The 23,186-nt window shown below is 42.9% G+C and overlaps 2 protein-coding genes and 1 non-coding gene across 3 annotated transcripts; 1 reads left to right on the top strand and 2 right to left on the bottom strand.

Moving 5' to 3' along the window:
* The first annotated feature begins 1,314 nt into the window (after nt 1–1,314).
* On the top strand, nt 1,315–10,451 carry prxl2b (peroxiredoxin like 2B). The gene is made up of 7 exons (XM_084463935.1): nt 1,315–1,450; nt 2,093–2,297; nt 2,546–2,597; nt 2,697–2,760; nt 3,904–3,979; nt 5,514–5,632; nt 10,193–10,451. The coding sequence occupies exons 1-7, from the start codon at nt 1,388–1,390 to the stop codon at nt 10,217–10,219; spliced, it is 606 nt and encodes a 201-aa protein (XP_084320061.1). The 5' UTR covers nt 1,315–1,387; the 3' UTR covers nt 10,220–10,451.
* On the bottom strand, nt 6,045–6,117 carry AC3HAE_009494 (transfer RNA arginine (anticodon ACG)). Its single transcript has one exon. It is a non-coding gene; the product is annotated as a tRNA-Arg (tRNA).
* Nucleotides 10,452–14,722: 4,271 nt separating the features above from the next.
* On the bottom strand, nt 14,723–23,186 carry mmel1 (membrane metallo-endopeptidase-like 1; the record flags this gene model as incomplete). Its single annotated transcript, XM_084464691.1, has 23 exons — nt 14,723–14,822; nt 14,914–14,990; nt 15,652–15,747; nt 15,918–15,983; nt 16,098–16,231; nt 16,449–16,568; nt 16,936–16,994; nt 17,188–17,291; nt 17,409–17,492; nt 17,609–17,707; nt 17,924–18,052; nt 18,435–18,528; nt 18,672–18,808; nt 19,123–19,212; nt 19,472–19,606; nt 19,703–19,768; nt 20,136–20,254; nt 21,025–21,120; nt 21,444–21,524; nt 21,853–22,014; nt 22,279–22,338; nt 22,721–22,765; nt 23,030–23,186. The coding sequence occupies 23 exons, from the start codon at nt 23,184–23,186 to the stop codon at nt 14,723–14,725; spliced, it is 2,310 nt and encodes a 769-aa protein (XP_084320817.1).

Here is a 23,186-nt window from a genome sequence, read left to right as displayed (position 1 = left end):
CTTCTTTACTCCCCGGTTGCTTCTTCCTCCCGGTCTTTCCCGTGACGTCATGCCCCTCCCAAGCAGGGGAGACTTGCAGCATCAGCACCACGCGGACGACCTGTCTGCTGACCATGTCAATGTCTCGAGACTACAACGATGGAGAATGCTCTGTCCATCATTATCGGGCTAATATCAACACTTGGCGTAAATGACAATGGAAGGTGAGGCGTGTTCCCATCTTGATCTTATATCCCGACTGTATGACAAGGTGTTTATCCCTTACTTACTTGTACCTCATTCCCAGGCAAGCCCATCGCGCAACGGAACGCCTGGAACAGGATGCTCCAAATGACCGTTCTGGCGAGAGAGAGGGAGGGCGGGACTTTCAGTTACATCGGCGGAGGGACGTCCGAATGTGGATTGTCCGTTTCCGTTACATGTTTTCGTTATTGCTTCGTCCGATATTTCGTCAAAGCTCCATATTTAGTCTCCATGTTGTTGTTGACGACACTCTTTGTGTCATGTTCTTATTCTTCTCGCCCCGGGCACTGTTATCTGGCTTGCACAGCTCACCGGAAGTATAGGACCGGAAACTGCATTGCGTTAGACCAGCATAACGCTACACTTAAGGATCCTCTCTCTGCCCAATCTTTCATCAAGCACACGCCTACTGAAAGTAAACCTGGTGCCGTGACCCTTCCACCATAGATATTTATATAATTAATAAGTTGGCCTATATAAGTAAAAAAATATGAATATGATTGATACTAGTAAGGTGGTAGGCAATCATACACGTTTCAGGAAAGCTGAAGTCAGTAGTCTATGTAGTTTCTACTAGGCTCTATTATTTTGGCCACCATCCCGTATGGTATTTACATTGACCTTTACATTAAGGGACTTTGGCTGAATCTAAAAGCTAAGCATTTATATCGTTAATTATTTATTTATGCTTATTATACTTATCTGTCAACAATCATTCTATAAATATAATATTTGAGCACGTAGACTTACTGTATATAATAGTGTTTAAAAAAAATTATGTAGGCCCTATGGATCATATCTAGCTATATTTTAGGCTTATGCCTAAACATGTTTTACAATTCTCGTGGGGAACAAACATGAACATGAACTTTAATGTGGGCGTAACAAGGGGAGGAGGCTTCCTATGCATATAAACTTGCATATGCATAGGCCTACTATTGAGTTGTGCAAGCCAAGCAACGGCTCTTTAGTCTTCTTTGCCGCGATGGGCGGACTATAGAAATATGGTTGGCCCATAAGTCTCTACTGGGCGTATCAGGATATAGTAAAAAAAAATGTTTTGTAACAGTTGCGTTTACAGAAAAAAATAGCTTACTCGGGTGGCTGTTTAAATCGCCTTTCGTAACCAAGTGCCAAATAAACAATGGCAAAGATTGATCTAACTGAAGTTGGAAAGAACCTGTTGAAAAAGACAGACTCTGGCGAGGTACGTTGTGTGATTGTCTCATTAGCTATATCATGGTAACTATCCCTATACGCCTAATTGTAAAGACTACATAACTAGTTTGCTCAAGCTGTTGGCTGTCCTAATGTGGGGCACCCATAATGACGTAACTACGTAATAAAGGCATTACTGTAAGCTTAATTGGTCGTGAATGGGCCCCCCATGGTGCCAATGACTTATGAATGCATATGGCAGATGCATATAGTGACACTAATGTGACCCTGTCACAGAACATGTGTTGATATATGACTTCACATAAGATCTGTTTAACAAGGTATATACTGACAATTATATGTTGTTATAATTGATGTATTCAATGTAGCGTATACTGGGCACTTAAAACACGTATGTGCGTATGTACACCGGTCAATAACGTCCACTTCCAACTGTTGACATACTTTTTATATTTACATTGCTAATTCTCTCATTGTGTGTGTATATATGAATATCTTCTGTATTTATATTGTGCAGCCATATTTTATAATAAACATGTTTTATAAATTGTGTATATCTACTTCTTTCCTGTACTTGCCGCTGTGAAACCTATCTTTCCTATCTGGGATTAATAAAGTACCAATTTATCTTAATTTGTGTTGAACTTACAAGGTTTAAATCTGTTTTAAGGATATAGAGGTCCAGTCTCTATGGAAGGAACAGACGGTGGTCTTGTTCTTCCTACGCCGGTTTGGATGCCAGGTGTGTCGGTGGACTGCGGCTGAAATAAGCAAGCTGGAGCCCGACCTGAGGGCTCACAACATAGCCCTGGTGGGCATCGGTCCAGAGGAGAATGGCCTGCAGGACTTCAGGGAACAAGGTTTTTTTAAAGGAGGTGTGATATTTTCATTCAGCATATTATGTATATATATATATATGTGTGTATATATATATATATGTGTGTATATATATATATATATATATATATATATATTAATAGGGCCTACATCTCAGGTGACGACTAGCAGATGTATCCCAACACTGTCGCCCCCTTGTGGTCTCTATGAAAAATCCCTATTGTCATTCTTGCACAATTCCTACTTTACATAACTTGCTTATGTTTATCAATCATTTCTTCTGAAGCTCTTTATATTGATGAAAAGAAGAAGACTTACAAGGATTTAGGCTTCAAAAGGTGAGCATAGCAAACCTTTTTTTTTTTAATGTATTTTCAAGACTCATTCTGCAAACTGTTTCGAAATGACAAGGATTCATTGACTGTTTTGCGACGCAGGTACACAGCCTTGAGTGTGGTTCCTGCCGGCTTAGGGAAAAAAGTGAGAGCTGTGGCTGCAAAGGTAAGATGTAGCCGCAAGCTACTAAGAGGATGTTCACATTACTGCAGCCTCTTGCAATTCACTCCATGGAGAGCCCTATAAATGAAAACATAAGTCCTATCTGTTTGTATTTAATAGTGGTAAAGTCACCAATATTGGACCTTTACGGACAGCTTAGGTCATCCTCTTTGTTTTGTAATGCCTTTGTTTTCACAAAAATCAATGTTCGTCACGTATGAGCAACTTTCTGTCAAGAAGTCGATGAAGCGTTCAGCCTCTCAGTGTTCTCAAGTGATTTGAACTTTTTTTGTGATTTGTGATTTCTAGACAGAAAGGTGCTTATACCTGACGAACATGGATTTTTGTGAGGCTAAGATGTATTGCCTTTGATGACATCGCTCTGTAGTGTATTTAAGTATTAGATAGAAAAAAGTTAATTGTAACTAATGACACCACAGGCTCGTAGAAACTGCTGGTGCACCGTGTTTCTTGAGTTCTTCAGGCAGTGACTCACTGCAGTCCAGCACTAAGTCTCACTGTAAGAGAGAACACACACAATATCAAAGAGTCCCTGTATCGCCTCTGCTCCTCCAACCAGCCATACGTTGCTCTCCACCTACCACCCATGTCTTGGCCACGCCCCCTCAATATAATATGGTTCTTTGAACTTTGTCCTTTGTTGTTGCACAGTTTTTGTTGGGCAGTATTGTTTCTAAGCCTTTAACACAATTGTTTGACTTGAAATATTAAACGGGTCAAACCAGAACCAATTGTGGTTTGGTTTGATGCAGTAATTATTTAAGTAGAATAAGCAAGAGCACAATAAGGAATTTATATTCTAACATCTGTGCATCAGCCAATATGCACAGATGAAGGGGTTTTCTTTTTTTACATTTAAAAAAGTTTAGTTAAAAAAGAACATATACTGAGTCAAGCCCAAAGTAAACCCAAGTGAATGAAGAACAACATAAAAAAAAAAAAATCCCACATTGACCACAAAATAAGTCCATGTTGAAAGTGGGAACTAGCTGTGTAGACACCTTTTCTTCAAAACGTCTACTTGTAATCTTCTACTATCAGAGCAGTGCCCTGTTTTGTCTAAAACCTCAACAGGTAGCAGAATGTACGGCCTTCTGACCAGCTGCCATGTCTGTTGTTTTCCAGGCCAGTGCTCAAGGCATCCAGGGGAACTTCTCAGGGGATTTATTACAGAGTGGAGGAATGCTGATTGTTGCAAAAGGTAGGCTCTGACATTGTGCAGATAACAAAGCTCAACTTACATACTGAGATAAGGACCAGGGGGTAACAAGAGATGTCGTTAGCCTCCCTTTTCTTCAGGCTTATTATTAGAAGAAAATTGCTCAAATTAATACTTTATAATAATAATAATTGGATTCTGCAAGTGTGAATTTAGGTTGTTCATTTTATATTTTGAGCGGGCCAAAAGACGGCACTGGAAGGGGCAAAGGGGATCTGGTATTCCTTACCAGATCCCAAGAACAATAAAATGGAGCCAAGACACAGTGAATAGCTTGCATGGCGTTCAAAGCCTTGCATACTTGTGTCAAAAGCCCCTTCTCTTGTCCCCCAAACTATAAAATACTAATAATCGTAAAGTTTTCGTTCATAATCAAGTGTGTAAGAGCATTTAAAATCAACTTTAAAATGACCAACGTGGTACAAATACAAAGAAAATAAATATCTTTATAGGCACAGCCATTTTTTTTGTCGAGTCGCCTCACTGAAGTCGTTATACTCTCAGAATTCCGAGGGGGACTGGCCAAAAGGGGGCGTGCCTCTGTGAAATGCAGCAAGTAAGCTGGGAGATTTACCCACTTGCAACTCGGTAGGCTGGTGTCCGAGGCATCTGGAACACACCATCTGTCTCTGTCTCTGTCTCTGTCTAAGTCTCTGTCTCTGGCTCTGTCTCTCTCTTTCTGTCTCGCTCTCTCTCTCTGGCTCTCTCTGTTGTCCCCTATGATTATGTACGCTTTCCTTATCAAAGTACCTAGTAACAATCCCCAATAAGCAGGCAACAGAAGAGCCACTGCCAGCCCCTGCCCCTCACTCGCTGATTTAGTGACTGCCCTGCAGCCTAGTGGCGCATCCACGAGCACCGTCCATTCGGCGCAATAAAAGACAGAGACCACGTTTTTACAAGGACACATTATTCTAATTGGAAATCCGAATCTGAGAAAAAAAGGCGATTCAACAAACATGCATCGAGAGAGGGTGGTGATAAAGGAAAACAAATAATCTTCTTTAACATACATAATTCAATAAAGGCAGCAATTAGAAAAATGATTTGGTATTATCGGAGTTGGGTTTGAAATATAATGAAATGATAGGCTTATGTATAAGTTAATACATAATAAGATCCAACATCTTGCCAATAGGGCTTTGGATTTTATTTTTCAAAAAATTCAATTACGACAATTCCCTCTGTGAGGTTTTGAATATGGGCAGGAAATGTGTTTTAGAAAGGCTAACATTTTGCAGGGGGAGCATCCCCAGACTAGTGCTTCCCTCCATGTGCCCATCTAGGCCTCTCAAGTCCACCTGAATTCTGCAGCCCAGTTTGGGGATTTTGAGAGTTATTCATTAGCACTTGTCTTGGGAGGAACTCCTCTCCCACTAGAGGGCAATGTAGTATAACAAAATGTGAGTGGTGGATAGAAAAATAACCGTTGACTATCAAACTGTGTATTGTACTCATACATTTGCATCTGTTGACATTTGCATTATTTTCCTTCACATTTCTGTGTATTGTAAAGGTGGAGAGAAGGTGCTGCTCCACTTTGTCCAGGACAGCCCAGGAGATTTTGTGCCTTTAGAAGACATCTCCAAGGCACTGGGTGTGTCAACCAACGCACAGGAGGGACAGATGCCATCGGTGAGACCCAAGAACAATAAGATATATAAACCATAGCTTGGCTGGGGTTGAACCCTGAATTTGGCAATCCTCACTTGAAGTTCTGATCAGTGGGCATACCCAGTGATCACGGGGTAATTCTCCTGGTTCAACAGTTGAGGATATATCTGCTGTCATGCATGACCCTGGGTATGACCACAGAAGATGCCACTTATACCTAATTTGACGGGCTATACCATCTCAGCTATACCGTTTCGGCTTTACCATGTGACAACAATTTCTAATGTGACAAAAAGGTCAAAAGTAGCCTAAAAAGAAATAAAGTTTCTTTACTTGTATCCCTTCTCCCACCATTTAAACTTGTGTGGCTAATTTCTAACTTTTGGATACATGGTTCTCAGCCCCAGAAAGCTCTGCCTATGGGGAAAAGGATCGAGCCAGCCAGGAGTCGAACCTGGAATCTTCTGATCCGTAGTCAGACGCGTTATCCATTGCGCCACTGGCCCGCTGTAAAACTTCTAAAACCGAAAAAAAGATTTGTCACTGTTTAATACATGGTAATTCCGACCATTTGAATTGGGGCTTAAGGAAAATAATAAAACAAAAAAGTTAAGAGACAAAACAGTTAATTCTCAGTGTTGAGAGGAATAGCATCCTAGGGCCTGTGTCCCAATGCACATCGCCTGTGGATACTGGGGAGACCTTGTGACCCGTCAGGGTCTTTTAAAAAGGCCTGCGTACGTGAGTAGGCTTGCGGCCTTGGCACGAGGATGCGTCCCTTTCAAAAATCACCGTGACACGTCTGATGACAGATGGTTGTCATTCAAGTATTCGGCAAACAAGAACAACATTGTCTTAACCGAAGCCTCGGCGGCAAGCGTGAAGAGATGCGTTACCACCCTGAAACTTTCCCCAACGCCAAGGCCTTCTGCATAAAGAATCAAACGTGGCTTAGACATGTGATTCAAACATAGGAACGCATGAAGTAGTGACCATTGTCCTTTAATCATCGCAGGACAGAGATGTTGTGATTTCTCTGGAAGAAAGCAGTGTCACACTGGAGTGGAGGCTTCTCTAGTGAGGAGGGGGAGGAAGATCCTCCTTAACATTGTTGAGAATAAAAAGTGTAGATTGCCCAGACTACTGTAATGAATTAATGCCCTTAAATATGACTACTTTAATGCCTTTTTATATGTAATGTTCGTTTCCCTGGGTAAAGGGATATTAGCACCCCCTATCGCCTATTGAATATTACTTCGGGGAGGACGGTCCTCCCTCAGCCTCCATTGACTCCCATTCATTTCTCGGGCACTACTGGCGGCCGGTGGATAACATGGGGATCAATGGGAGAGAGGAGGAAAGTCCTCCTCTGAGTGGGTGGGACTAGCTAATGCCGCTTTTCCACCGCCAGTACCTACTCGACTCGACTCGACTCGACTCGACTCGACTCGCCACGCCTTATTTGCGTTTCCATTGGCAAAAAAAGTACCTGGTACCTAGTACCGGGTACTTTTTTTTAGTACTACCTCCGTCGAGGTTCCATGCCAGCGGAGTAGGTACTTTTGTGTGACGTAAACAGGCTGCTGGTAACTGATTGGCCAGCGGCTGTAAATGGGAATATTCACTCAAGTTAAGTTGTGTCCGGCGTGGTTGGAGTCCACGAACCCGCTCCCGAGGGGGACACTGATCAGCGTTTCGCCGTGTGTGTCGCTCCTTTCCCGGGGCTAGTTAGGCTGCGCGTCGTTATGTGTGTCGGGCGTGGTTGTGTGTGTCCGGCGTGGCTGGAGTCCACGGACCGGCGTTTCGCTGTTTCGTTTCAGTGTCGTTCCTTTCCTATAGGGCTCGAGTTTCGCCTCTATCAACGTTACCGTATGACAACAATAGACGCGCAGTCATTGCGCTTTTTATTTTATTTTATTTTATTTCCCATCATAACCTTTCCCGGGAATCAGGAAATAGTCTTGATCAGATTCAGATTTCCCGGGAATCGCGTCTCCCGTGATTAAAACCTAATGACGACCCGCCCATGGTGGAGAGGTTCTTTTCTACGACCCGCCCACATTGAAGAGGTACTTTTTTAGATGGAAACGCAACCAAACCGAGTTGAGTCGAGGCGAGTCGAGTCGAGTCGAGTTGGTACTGGCGGTGGAAAAGCGGCATAAGGGATCTGAATCGCGTCAACGTCTATTCACGAATAGGCTGGAGCCCTGGCTGCGCTATGAACCAATAAGCAGGAGCCCTGGCTGTGGAGCAGCCCGGAGGGAGGGTTTATCCCCTCAAGTCTCTAGACTACGAGAACCAACGAACCCGCTCGTATGTATCGTTTCCACTGAGCGGTGCGCTACTGTTCGTTGCGGTACAGTGCGGCACTGTTCGCTGGCGTTTCCACCGAGCGGTGCGGATCGGTGCGGTTCGGTTCGCTTATATTGGCGTTTCCACCGCCAAAAGTCAGCCGAAATAAACTCGCTGAAACCTTATTTTTTGGTACTCCACTGTTGGGTTACCAAGCCGTCTGAAAGGGTGGCGAAAACGTGGCGTTACACTCGCCGTTATTCTGAAATCACTTAAAAAATATCCTGTTTGGTATGAACAGGTCACTGATATCTTTGCAACACAAACAGCGAGGAGGATTGACTTGATTTATAAATGAAGTCCCTCAATCTTATTTGGCTTAACACCATGACCAACATTCTGAAACATCCATTAACATGGATTTGCCTCAAACAATGTTAGGCTTACAGCCCATGTCAATAGTTGTGAAATTATGTTCTTGTTTTATTTTTTTTATGTTCTTTTTATTGTTTGTTACTCTGACCATTCTGTTTAATATTTTGGAAAGAATGTTAGTGAATGATTCAGAGCATGAGGCATTTTAAATGGCATCACTTGTGTCTTAATTTTTCTGAAAACAATTGTAGCTGAAAATAAACATAGCCAAATTACAACCAATAGCTTTAGTCATTGAGGGCAAAAATAGGCCCAATGATCGATTTTTTCATTCGGTTTTACAAATCAAGAGGCTTTGCATCCTTTCCTTCTGCCCTTGTAGTCCAAGACATGCTGCCCACCAGCTTTCAAAGTACAATGCTGCCACTGGTGGATTTGTATCAATTTTATTCACATAATTATCCCTCCCTGCTATTTTGTAGTTCACCAAAACACCCTGAAACAACTTGATTCTCACATACTTATGCCACCATACACCACTAATAGTGCAAGCAGGCCAATGGCAACCAAGCGTGCAGTCCTTCCTCCCTCACTTTAAAAACCACCAGCCGCCACTGATCAGCACCCACACACACACACACACACAGGCAGACCCATGGTCAGTTCCTTGAATTTAGCCGAGACCAAGTTGATTTCCTTGAACTAAACCCCTGAGACATTTGCCTAAAGACGTGTGTGTTGTGGCTGACAACACAGGATCACGCCTTTTAAGAGATCATCAAGGGAAGGCGGTTTTCCATAGACTAATGTATGTTTGCCCGGGTCTTTCCCCAATGTGTTTTATCACTGCAATGTGTATGTCACCGGAGTTCATGGACGGGACTTTCACCATTCACCCGTAAAGGACTTTACTGGAACTGCTAACTGCTAATTTGTCAAACTGCCTACTGAGAGATGTTCCCCGCTTATCTTTTTTTTGTGCTTATAGCAAGATAGCAAAGGTTGAAAGCAAGGCAACATGGGCATTTATCCTTTTATTTATACAATATTTAATATTGGCTTTTTGAATTACAGGTTTGGCTTAAAATCACAGAGTTGTTTTGTTAAGTGCTATATGACCAGTTTTGGGGTGGACTGGGGACTCAGCAGTCTGTGCTTCATGCCAAAAAAACATAGTCTGGTTCCCATCAGCATAATCAGAATCTCCTATCTCCTATTCTCCTCCTATTTCTATGGGTATGGCTTTATGGGCCTTTCATAAAATATTTTGAGCTGACATAATTTATATAAAAATATAATGTGTGTGTGTGTGCGTGCATGTTTTCCCTGCTATATTTTAGAAAGAAAAAGTAGGGAGGGTGTATACATCTGTTCCAGACAGACAGTTAAACATGTGTTGTTTTTTAAACAAAACATTAAGGAGGTACAACCTTACAGCTTAATGTGGCTCTTTTAAACCGTACATATATAGCAGTAAATGTGCCTTGTTCCTATTTCCCCAAACTCAACTCACTGAGTTCTGCCCCAGGGGAATCAGAAAGTGCGATTACTTACAGTGTGTCTGCACAGCGTCTCAAATTAACTTGCTATTCACCACCCTAGGAGAGAGATGGTTATCATGTGGCTCATAAACCTTGTATGGAAACGTCTGTGTAGTCTACTTGATTTATCGCTCCTATTTGTTTTTGTTTCCAGTCTGAACCATTAGGCCTGGACAATATGTACCATTCAGGTTATTGGCATTCCAGTCCAGTTATTGATACTTAGGGTTAGCTAACTCTATCAAGGGGTTAGCTAACTCTATCAATCTATACTTATGTATACAGTATACTGTAACCTGTATATTTAATAGATTCTTTCGACTGGTTTGATCTGAATTTGATCTCTTCTTTATTTATTTTTAACTCCCTGCAGTGCAATGACGAAGTTTGTACGCGATGATGGCCTCGCGGACTGTGATCCCACCAAGAGGAACATTTTGTCCCTTTACTGAGAAGAAACTGATATTTGTAAAATCTTGCGTGAATCATTATATCACCACCATTTATTTTCAGTCACACTCTCTTTGGTGAAATTGTGAGATTGAAATAGTTATACTTATTTAATAATATAAAAAAGAAGGATATTGTGTGTTACATAGTATATGTCACTATTCTATGAAGAGTCTTACATATCTAAATATATTTTAATTCCCTGTACAATCTTGTATGTACGGAATAAACGTCTATAGAACTGAATTTAAAACTGCTTTTGTATACTTGAATACCAAGACATTATTACTTTATACCTAGGAATTCTAGCCATTAACTACATATCTGTATCCTGCTCAGAACCTTTCCCCCATTCTTCATGAAATATGAATTGGAAAATCTATTTTCTATCATTTCAACCATGACTTAATTTATTATTATTATTCATTTAAGATTATTGTAAATGTTTTTGCATTGTCTGTGAATACAATGATACATTCAAGGTACACATTGAGACCATACAAGTAAAGATACTTTAATGGAATTAATGACATATTTGAGTCACAAAAATAGCAGTCTCAATAATTACATAGCAGCAGAAACATTCATATAACATCCTTTAATACTTATGCAGAGCAACAAGGGTATATTATAAATACTCATGTAGATAAATAAACTTTCTCTGGTTTGGTTGGTTTATGGCTGCTATAACAGACATATAAAGCAACATATATGTACCATTAGGATTAGCACTTGATGATTACTCTTAAAATGATTTTACAACAAGAATATAAAGCTAAAAGAACAGTTAAGAATTGCAAGCCATATATTTCCCCACCTCTGAATTCTGTTGATTTGTTATCACGACTGTAGAGAACATACAGAACATTTTGTCTATAACATCACACTGTATATAACCTAGCTATTGTACTCGATACAATAAGGATTCAACTGTTTCCTTACATTTAAGGAGAACGTGAGAAAAATCTACAAAAGGCCAAGCAGTTGCTTCTAAAATATCAAAGCCAAACTATATTGTTGGTTAGCTTATGTTTTTGTGAAAAGTGGTAATAGCTGCTTTAGACGGCAACACACTATCCAAGTATATCAGTATTAGTACTCTCAGTTGAACAGTCCCTAGTCACAGAGGTTTTCAATTTCCCCCAGTCGAAAACAGTGTTAGCCAATATGTAGAGTAAACAGGCTGAGCGTATAAAGCTTCCATTGGCACATTCATTGTAGCAGTCTATATGGTCACAAACTAACAGTCATGTTGAACTTAGGAAGGCATCCCCAATGGGACTTTCGACGGGTAGCGACGTTACAGCACGGAAATAACACGATGACCTTCACTGTATTCACCTCCACATTATGAACATCACATTGTAATTAGGCCTCCATATTATTTCATGTAGTTACAGCAAAATATATACCATATTACTGAATAATATAATAGACAACTAATATATCTTTCAGTTATATATTCAGTTACATAATATATAACAATTTAAAAGTACTATATATAAGTAGTGTCGTTGATTATATTCAATCTTTTCTCAATGTGTAAGAAACAGAATAAGAGCTGGAAATGCTACATTAATTTGGTCCGTGCTCAGTGACACATGTCCACCGGCCCACCAGCAATGCTTAATCTCCACATGAAAGCTATGTACTGTATATGTCGGGCTACCTGGAGTAATGCTACGTTTCCTGGTTGTCCCACGGCTGCAGACCTCATCTCTCACTGATTACTACCTGATCAACTTTCCAGTGAACTTGATTCAGCAGGGAGTTTGCTTACTTTATTTTGTTGCACTTTAACAGCTCACTAAAGGAAATAGGTTCAATACAGTTGCCAAATCTGAACCCTTGTTGGGTCTGAATAGTGATAGTGTCAGTCACCCTTCCCAGCTGCATTCTGCCTGCGCTGTCCGAAAGTTCAGTTTCAGGGAACTTTGTGGAAATTAAAGTCATTTTGGACCCACCATTATCCAAAGCCTCTTACATTAGCATGAGAGGATACATTGTGAGCATGGGGATGGTCCTCCTCAAATAAACTGAAAATTTTACAGTTGAAAATTTTAAATTTTACATATCGGCACTATTATGAGTGATATAGACTCTAGTCTGTATGGTAGGGAATGGGTTGCCACAAGACATAACATACAAGTTCAATTTTTACATAGAAGATAGATATGCGTAGTAGATATTGAGATAAGGGTGAATGTATTTGAACTGGTATTTGAATAATTGTTCAGAAGAAGAAGTAACTAACTACGACCTTAATACGATATTCTTCCCTATAGGCTACATCAACATGGCTACGCTTGAATATGATATTGATATTGCATACGTTAAAACAGGTTTTTAGGTACATAAAAACAGGTTTTGATCAGCAAATCTGCGTTCACACTGTTATTCCCGTGCTGTAATGTAGAGTAGTCCCACTGCCTACTACACTAGGATGAAGAACAATTGGTGCCAGATGTTCCTCCATGGCTGCTGCCACAACAACAACAACAACGACAACAACAACAACAGCAACAACACCACAACCTGATTGGTCATATAGGTGAACCCTCTCTCTGTCATCCCTATGTTCTGCTCCCGTGTTCCGCTGTCATTACCCGTTAATCAAGGTAGAAAATAACAGTCCAGACCCCCCACCCACCCCGCGCGACTCCGTAATGGCCACGCTAATGCCTAGGACCCAGAGTGGCCAGCTTCATACAGCTCCATGGACAAAACCTCTCTCCCACTCTCGCTCTCTGTCTCTCTCCCTCGCTCACTCTCTCGCTCTGTCTGTCTGTCTCCCCCACTCGCTCTGTCTCTCTATCTCTCTGCCTCGCTTTCTTTCATGTGCACGCCACTGATCAATATGAGATCACAGGGTAGACCACTTCATATGATGCTTGTCCAGCTATGTCCCTCTCTGGCACTCTGCTCGCTAACTAATTTGGCTGTGGCCGCTAAGGGCCACTAACGTCTCGGATAAAAGGTTTCCAAGAGAGTTCAACTGTACGTGACCGCCACCGCACCCGTCGCCTCAGGGTGGGGATCACAAAGCTTCGAGTATAACAGATGTTTTTTCCCCTCCTTGAATTTCTTGACCAAAGAGTATTTTGTGTCACTTTGTTTATCAAAAAGTAAACTCACAGATATTTCTCAAAAAGATATCTATTGTTGTCCAGAAATGTGTATCTATCACTTGAACCACAAACACACTTGGTTATTAGGGACTTGAAGAACATGTACGTAACATAAACGGCACATAGGTCAAAGGTCATGTCCTATTTGACAACACAAGGTAGAATGGGCAGAGGGAGTCCAGGAGACGTCTGGGTTATGGGGTGGAGTATCAGTTTGACCGGATTCAGTCCCCAATGTCAAGACTTTCCTTAACTAGCAGATAGGATACAAGATTTTATTATTATAGTAAAATAAGCCATACATTTCTGTCCAATCTGCACTTGGGTGAACTGTTTCTCTCCAAGGTATTGCCGACCCTTGTATAAACTTTTAGGAATACGTTCTCAGGCATACAGAAACCACACTTGTACCTCAACCTCCCATGAATCTAACACCATGCTCGATGGCATAAAGTTTGCAATTCGGCTGTGAGAGAATGGAGTTGGATGATATGCGGTATGAATACAAATTCTTAATAGCTTTTACATTTTAAATGTGTATTCACGCTGTACAAGTTCACTGTAAAAAGATATGTTAATCTGTCAGTATTTAATAAATGTTTTTTTTTTGTTAAAGCTGGAAAGATTTAACAGTCTTAAAGTCTTCATGTAATTTCTTTCATTTTACAGTGAATGACCAAAGCCTCATAGTGTGACTAATTATATTTAGCTCTGCTTCAGCAAAACTCCCATCATACATTTCTCTAATTTTCAAGCTTTCGGCAGAACGACACTGTTGCTTGTTCTTCTTTTTCAATGTTTTGATTCGAAGAGAATAAAAGCAAACACAACAAGGCAACTATGTGCCCACAGATTGGGAAAAATCACGAAGATCCTTCCCATATTTCCAAAGGATTAATTCAAGAAGTGTTGGTAAAGCCCGTTAAGCCCAGCTGTCGGCCTCAGCGTTCACCACACTCTTCGTTTGTTTGTTTTACATAGCTGTTTTCACTTACGCCCCCAGAAGGACACAGTGTGACCGTTTGTAAGCAGAGACTAGTGACCACAGGCAGGACTTCAAATATGAGAAGCATTAATCTATTCCTTTCTTGTGTTTACTGACATACGTATATACACGTCCAGTCTCGAAAACAACAGCTCGAGTTTCCTCAAGAGAATGTTAATATGTAAATGTGTGTGATCTTTCGCCATTGTAAATACATATATATATAGAGAGGGAGATATTGCAGATGGAGTTCACGCAGGATATCTCTGTTGGTTTCAAGATGTTCACCGGATTTTCATGAGTTATCCATAGCAATAAATAGCAAAAGTACCAGAAAGGTCTACCAGACCCGACATTTCATCTCAGGATTCATAAGGCTGCCTTTTTCACACTGGAACGCTTCGGAGAAGGCTTCAAAGTTCTGGAGGGATCCAAGAACTCTGAGCAAAGGAGACATATCAGGTGTAATGAATGCTGAATCAATCTTGAATCTAAATGATGATCTGTAATGGTAACAATGTGTGGACTGACCTGTATTCTAGGGGACTGTGGGAGTCGGTTTTGATGGACTGGCTTGCATACTCAGGACGATAGGCACCACACCAAACCTGGGAAAACAACTGTGTTAGTTTGGACTGAAAGATCTTCTCATGACCATGAATGGTCTTGAAAATCAGCGGTCACAATAGACCCTAAGAAACATATTTGGCTTTAAAACCAATACAAATGTGACCCTTCTTTGTGTTTTATAATTGATGCAAATACAGTGGGATCTTTGAAAAACGATACACCGCTGCATGTTATGGGAATGAACAGGAATAGGACATTTGTTTTCTTTCATTGAGCTAGCTTTCATGATTTATTCATTGACCCTCCCACCGACTTAACTCTCAGTGGAGTGTGTGACGTTTAAAAAGTATGTCGATAAAGCCTGTTTATTTAGGGCCTGATTTCTGACTAACTGACTAGAGGCCTGTTATGGTTTATTTTCTCTGGCCCAACAGAAGTCTTTTCTTTGGCAAATCCTATCGCGTTGAATTGAGATATCTTTGTAGCACTCTGTCCGTCAACGGCGACCCCCACATTCCTTATTGTTTATTTGTGAAGAATAGACAGTATATCAGGAAATGGATAGTATATTAGGAAAAAAACATTCTTAAGGGAGTTTTTTGTTCTCCGGAAGGTAGAAAGAACAAAGTAAATGCACAAGGTCATACGGAAATCATATTTGACACCTGGAATGTGCTTTAGAGTGTGTTTTGGAGTTACCTGGGCAAAGTTAAGAAAGAAAAGCTGCTTATGATCCAGGTCTAGTCCAGGTAAATGAGGCTCTTCACCTTCTCTAGCCACCCACTTCAGATACGCCTAGACACACACACACACACACACACACACACACACACACACACACACACACACACACACACACACACACACACACACACACACACACAGGAAACAATTGTAATTTTAAATGTATGTAAGGCTTATGGCCTTTTTTCCGGTCGAATGGTGGCTGATGGCAAACATCCTACCTTAAAAGCTTGCCTCACTCCTCCATTGTCTGCAATGTTTTCCCCCAGTGTGCTGATACCGCTGACCTGATGTCACACACATAAAAACACGTGTCAGTCACTGTGTCCTGACATCCATGCTATTTATCTCTAGTCCAGAGACATCCTAACGCAAAATAATAACATTAATACTCGACTTACATTCTGTCCACCTGCAAGCTTCCAGTTGAAGTTCCCGTACTGTTGCACCATGCACTGGGACTGCTCTTTAAAGTGCTCAGCAGAGTAATTACTCCACCAGTTGAGCATGTTACCATCCTTGTCGAAATTGCGCCCTGCAACCAAAAATAAGATCCAAGTTAAACACAGTTTACCCAAACACAGTGACATAGTCGAGAAACAATCTCACGAGATTCCCCCCGGAGACAGAATCCCAATGCGATGATGTGATGGTGTTAGTCACCGTCAAAACCACTAAAGAATGGTGCAATTTCAAGTTGAAAAGAATGATCATTATTAAGAGGAAAACGTGACGGTATCAATCCTGCCCACCGTTGTCATCAAACCCATGTGTGATCTCGTGTCCAATCACCATGCCGATCCCACCAAAGTTAAGGGCCTGCGGCTGATGCTTACTGAAAAAAGGTGGCTGCAGAATGCCTGCAGGAAATACTGAAACAAGAAAATAAAATAGAGCAGACTCAACAGGAGCCAGAGTAGAAGGATATGAAGGAGTCTAAAGATATATGATTATTTAATAGTATTATTCAGTTAGTGCTTTAGCATTGGCTGTGTAAGCATCCATTCACATATGTCATGCTTATTCTGTGTTAGGCAAAACCCTCCTTTCTGTTCTCCATCATCGGATTCTCAGCAGCATTGCATTTGGCATAGGACCATTACAAATGTTTCCCCATATGAGGGGGTCATGATTCAGTCTTCAGTTTCAAACTACAGTTATCTCTTTTATTTATTATCTTATCTTTCAGCAGAATGGGATTGAGGCTTTGTGACAAGGAGGAAAGTGGGGATGTCTTACCGATCTGGTTTCTGTTTGGTGAGTAAAACGCATTCACTACAGCAGCACCAATGATCCATCTAAGTAAACACAGAGGGGGTGACTAAGCTGGCTGAACATACGCTTTCTGTTATGGTGCTGATGGTTGGGCCATCTGAGTCATTGTTGATGGATATTATCATGATATCATTACACTACTATATTAAAGAAGCAGTGGTAGTAGTAGTAGTAGTGGTAGTGATAGTAAGGGTTGTTGTGTGTGATATAACTCACAGGTCGGAGTCAACTGGTTCTCTGAGTTTCTTCAGGCTTTTGTGTGCCTCACACTGGAGGTTTTCAAGGATGTTCTCAAAGTAGTTATCTTCGCTAAAATTAAGCTACAGAGGAGAAATCATGTGGAAGGTAATTGCAACATACCGTACGTTCAGAAGTATATTCTAGTGGTCGATCGCAGACAGACAGACAGACAGATCAGATGCACCATTCCTACTTACATGGGCGTACTCCTCATCCAGCTTCTGATTGTTCTTCTCCAGAATGTGGTCTGGATACCCAATGTGCTCCTTTATGGCCATGGCCTGCGATAGACGAACAACTGGAGTCAACCAACAGCACCTCCTCTCTGACAAGCAGGGTGTGTGTGTGTGTGTGTGTGTGTGTGTGTGTGTGTGTGTGTGTGTGAGGGCGTGGTCACCTTCTCTCTGGCCTTCTCCTTAGACGGCGCGTCCAACCAGCTCAGCTCCTCCAGGGTTTCCACGTACGCTTCCTGGATCTTACCGATGAGGTCGCTGACCTGGATATAGATACGGCAAACTTTATACAGAACGTGGACTTGAAAGAAACAAGACGGGGTTTGTATAGTTCCCAGAGGGTACGTTCCACTTTTAGCCAGCGCAACTAACAGTGGTAGATAGTGACGGTTCACAAATGTCCAAACGCCTTCTAAATTCTACCGCCACAACGACACACGGTTGAGTGATGGAGCCTCCAACCGGACGGCTGAACCCACCATGCGTTTGCTTTCTCCAGCGAAGGTCTCCCGCACGTACAGCGCGCCCACCGCGTTCTCCATGCTGCTCTGGACGTAGCGCACACAGTCGCGCCATCGCACCTCCTCCACCGTGGTGCCGAACAGCGCCTGGCCCCGACACAGGCACACACACACACACGCACACACACACACACACACACACACACAGGCACGCAGGCAGGCACGCAGGCAGGCACGTACACGCGCACACACGTACACACGCACACACACACACACAGGCACGCAGGCAGGCACGCAGGCAGGCACGTACACGCACACACACGTACACACGCACACACGTACACGCACGCAAGCACGCAGGCACGCATGCACGCACGCACGCAGGCACGCAGGCACGCAGGCATGCACGCACACGCACACGCACACATACACACACACACACTGAAATGCCTCTCCTAAGGTGGTGATGTAATAATAGTATCACAGCGGGCAGCTGTAACATGTCTGTCTGCAGTGCCGTCAGCCTCACCTTTCTGTAGTGTGCTCTGGCTTCCTTAAAGCGGCGACTCAGGCTGTTGACTCGATCAAGGATGAGCTGCCAGGTGAGGTAGTTCTGCATAGTTCTGGAGGAAACAACGCGAGGCAATCTCAGCGGCTCATAGTCATAGCGCAACGCTGTGATGACAGATGGATGGATGGGTTGGCAGGAAGATAGGAGGATGGGTGGATGGTAGGGAGGGTGGGGGGTGGGGGGGGGTGGACTGACCTGACACTGTGTTTGGCTAAAACTTCATTCATTTTCTCCAGGTATGGAGAGCTGTAGACCACCACGTCCTCCTCAGGCTGTATTTTGATGGACACACTGGATAGTACACCTTGAATGAATCTAGTCCAGTTGAAACCCTGGGACAAAGGAACAGACCATTTAAAACACATGGTTCCATGCTAGTGAAATTGCTAGTGAAATTCCCAACGCTAGTGAAATTGCTTTCACCTCCCCCTTCATAAAATAAGTATATAAATATATATCTATATATATATATAGATATATATTCCTTGCAAGTCCTTATTTTTACTAAATATTATCAGCACATCCTCAAGCTGAGGGGGGCATTCCGACTTGTCTTCCTCTTCCTGCCCGGTGTTTGGGAGTGCAGGCTGTAATCATGCTGTAACTGTGCTAACCCAGAATGGCTTTGTGACTGATGACGACTCACGTTGAACTTGAAGGAGTCCTGGAGCTCCGCCAGTGTCATCCGGTTGTAAAGAACCGTGACATCTTGCCGTTCCTCCACCGGGGATGTGGCCTGCTCAGCGACGACAACAACAACAACCATAACAATGACAAACCGTCCGTGATATTATCAGTTGACCGCACATTTCCTACATCCACTAAAGCCTGTCCCATTATACTCATTGCGGCCGGTGCAAAAATAGCCATGCTCATCTCGTCTAGCCATGAGCCTCTGGCACTGACCCTGGACAAGTTTGATGTGTTTTATTGGATTCAATCAGAGCGGAGGCTTATCGGTTATTGTAATTTCATTTCCGATGCTATCCACTCACGTTGGCAATATCTGTCTCCAGGTCCAGCACCTGCCCCATCTCTTCCCACACGCGGTCGTCGTCTTGGGTCAGGTTCCGGTCCTCTCGGGCGATTTTGGCGATGGAAACCATGAAATGCAGATAGGCTTCTCGTACCTGCGGTGCGGAGATGAAACGTTGATGTCGCTCGATAAGCGGTGCAAATGCTTTCAGCTGCTTCTGAATCAATCAATTTTTTGACGAAGAGTCAACCTTTTGGTAATTTCCATCGTTGAAGTAATAGTCTCTGGATGGCATTCCAAGACCAGGCTGGTCAATCTGTCAATAATGAAGCAGATGAAATGTGTGATGTGTGTGGAACTAGTTACATTTCAGCAGACACTTGGACCCAGAGAGACTCACAGTGGATTCAGATACAGGTTATTCATGAGAAGGTGAGGGTGAGGGTTTGGCGTCTTGCTCAAGGACGCCAAATGCTAGGTTGCAGACATTGGGGAACCGAAACCGTGAAGACTTTCGGCCACGACCACACTATGCTGCCCTACGATCCAAAGACGTAAGCGCTGTACATCTGTGCATTCTCAGTTCACAATCGCAATAAGAATGTGTGTATTTCATAATGAATACAGCCTGGTTGGTTATTGGTTATGGGCTTCAGTGCTTTATTATAGCCGCTCGTACTTACGTAAATGATATGGCGACAGGAGTCTCGGTCGTCCGTCCAGACGTACATGTCCAGCAGCACCTTCTTATGAAAGGAAGATGTGAGTGTTGCCAGTTCGTCCTCCAGACTCCACGCTTCCTCTGTAATGAGAAGAAACTCATGGAAACCATTCCATAATTCACAGAGAGAGAAAGAGAGAGCGAGACCAGGAGACAGAGACAGAGAGACCAAGCGAGACAAAGAGTGACAGTTACGTAGAGAGAGCTATGCCTGCCCAAGATTAGGCCTGACAGGTTTTGATGAAAGCAGACTGCCTCTTCTCACAAGAAATAAAACACAGTCCTGCCAGCAGAATTACCCGGCCACTCATAAATGTGCCTGCAGATACGCATGGCTAATACTGTGTGAGCCACAGTGCTTGATTACATTTAATTACAGGACAGACCAAGCTCAAAGAGGCTCTATTTAAAGCCAGGGTGGCAGTCCTGATAGAGGAGCCACCACCAACACTAACACTGCCTTCCCCATCTCTGTGACTTGCTTAACCCAGAACCCAGCTCAGCCAAATGTTACTGAACGCACATAGAGAAACTTCTATAGTTTGGGATTTTGAACCAAAGAGGATAGATTGTGTAGTTGTGTAAATCTGCCCAATGAGCAGCAGTTCACACAAGCACACGTCTGTGTCGCTCGATGAGTTTAGAAGTGTATTGATTATCTATGACATGTTTGCACATACTTTGACTAATCTCTGGATAGTTACTCAACAGCAAATCAAACTGCAAATCAAATCACAGCGACGGCACCATCTGTGGTGAAACGCAGCCAATTGCAATGATTTGCGATGACACGCGATGCTTAAAGATGTTCCGTAGTATTTTGTTACTCTCTATAGTCAACTTTATATTACCTGTGGTCGCGTTCCAATCATCAGAGGCGATTGGCCAATCTCCGATACTTTCAATGAGCCTCAACAGAGGCTGAGAGTCTCGCTGTTCGATCAGACCTGCCAACAGAAAGCCCATCACAAGCCATCAGAGGGGAAAAGGTTTTAGTGCTAGAGCATCTCTTCCACTGGAGCTGCAGAGCAACACTCGGTTGGTCCAGATAATTGTAACAAGACAGATGGCTCCAGTGTCCTCCAGTGACTTCTACTGGCAGTCCGAAAGAGAAGAAGCACAAGGGATACATGTTTTATGTTTTACATTACTTTTTTCCGTGCATCTATTTTAGATGAGTAGATTAGTTTAACTTGTTTTTATGTCTTATATTTGAGACTTATGTCAAGCGTAAGGGCGAGAGAGGGCTGGAGACAATAGCGGTCCTTACTCTCGTTCATGCAGGAGCTGTAAAGTGTCTTGGCCTTGCGTATAGCAACCCGGTCCTCCCCGTTCTCAGTCTCCAGAACACCTGAAAACACCAGACGATAAACAAACTTCAAAGTCTTTGCTGTAATGGATACTCTGTAATGACACCACAAGCAGTCCCAACCACAGCGGTGATGACGCCAAGCTGTTTCTGTATACACTCTCCAGGTGTGTGTGTGTGTGTGTGTGTGTGTGTGTGTGTGTGTGTGTGTGTGTGTGTGTGTGTGTGGGTGTGCGCGTGCGTGGGTGTGTGTGTGTGTGTGAATAAATATATATTTATATATATATAGATTTAGATACTGTATGTGTGTGTGTGTGTGTGTGTGTGTGTGTGTGTGTGTTTGTGTGCACATGTGTCTGTTTGAGCTGACCTTTGAGGACAATCTCCAGCTTGTCCCCCAGAATGTCAAACACACTGTGACGAGAGCTGGTCTCCGGGATGACATGGCGCTCCAGCCAACCCCCGCAGGCGTACTGGTAGAAGTTCTCACACGGCTTCACCGAGGCATCCATGTTCTGCAGGAGTCTCGCCGCTTCAGGGAGACATCACAAGAACGAATCAAGAAAGAATCGATTCAAAAATAAAAATAGACGTTGATGATGATGTTTCAGTTCAGGGGGGTTTTCTTGAAGGGGAAAGGCATGGAGTCCTTTTTTTTATGAAATCAAACAGTGAGTTCATTATTCATTTGTACTGTGATGTTCAGATGTTGTACTGGATTTGGAAATCATATGGAAAATCCAATATTCCATATATCCATATTTCAAAAGAGAAACGGAGTGTGACAAGCTTTCACCTGCAACAACACACTCTGCGGTCGTGCACACATTGTTGATGTTGGAGCCGTGCTGCTGCCCTGCAAATATAATACGGGCTGAGAGTTAGAGTAAGGACAGGACAGGAAATTAGCCTGATTAGCATCCCAACCCCCAACCACCCTAACCACGAGACGTAGGATAGCGGTCGTATTGAGGGGTGTCATATGTACTTTGAGGACGTGGCGGCGGGCAGAATGGGATTCGACCAGATGGACATTGCTGTGTCTGGTCTGAGGCGGCTATGTGAGAACTGAGTGCTGTTATTTGTTACTCTTGTCCGACACTGCTGATCAGGCAGCGAGGGGAATTAAGAGGGAGGTCTGGATTAGATGGCAGAGGAAATTAATTTATGATGGGGGCTATTGTACAGCTATTATCTTCAGAGTTGCGGCTTTCCAATGTTCCTGGACCAGCACTTACCCTTGTCCGTGGAGCTAGTCCAGAGACCAGTCCTGTTGGATTGTTCTGTGGATGGAAACAACAGTTAAAGATCGTCCGCAGTGAGCGATGAACACAATGGCACTGAAAACAATGAAGCTTTATTAAAGCGGTTGCAACACTTTCCACTCACCAACGACAATAGGAGAACGAAACAATATGTCCCACATGTAAAAAAAAATTGGCATTGCTTCTTATTACACACTCATTAAACAGTATCTTCCACTGACCCTGGGCGGGTCGTTACCCCAGGTGTTTGGGTATGTTTGTTAATGCGTTCTGGTAGCCTACCCTTCACAGCCGACGTGTAGAGCACTATCAGCCCTGCCAAGGCACAGCTGAGCAGCAGCAACAGAACAGACAGGCTGATCTCTGCAATGGTCCAACGGCGCTTCCCTGGTTTGCTTGATTTCTCCATGATGTCCATTTGACTTTCTGATTTGCCCAT

The sequence above is a fragment of the Micromesistius poutassou genome (genome assembly GCF_964030765.1).
Source record: "Micromesistius poutassou genome assembly, chromosome: 2".
NCBI lineage: Eukaryota > Metazoa > Chordata > Actinopteri > Gadiformes > Gadidae > Micromesistius > Micromesistius poutassou.
This window is presented reverse-complemented; position numbering and strand designations above follow the sequence as displayed.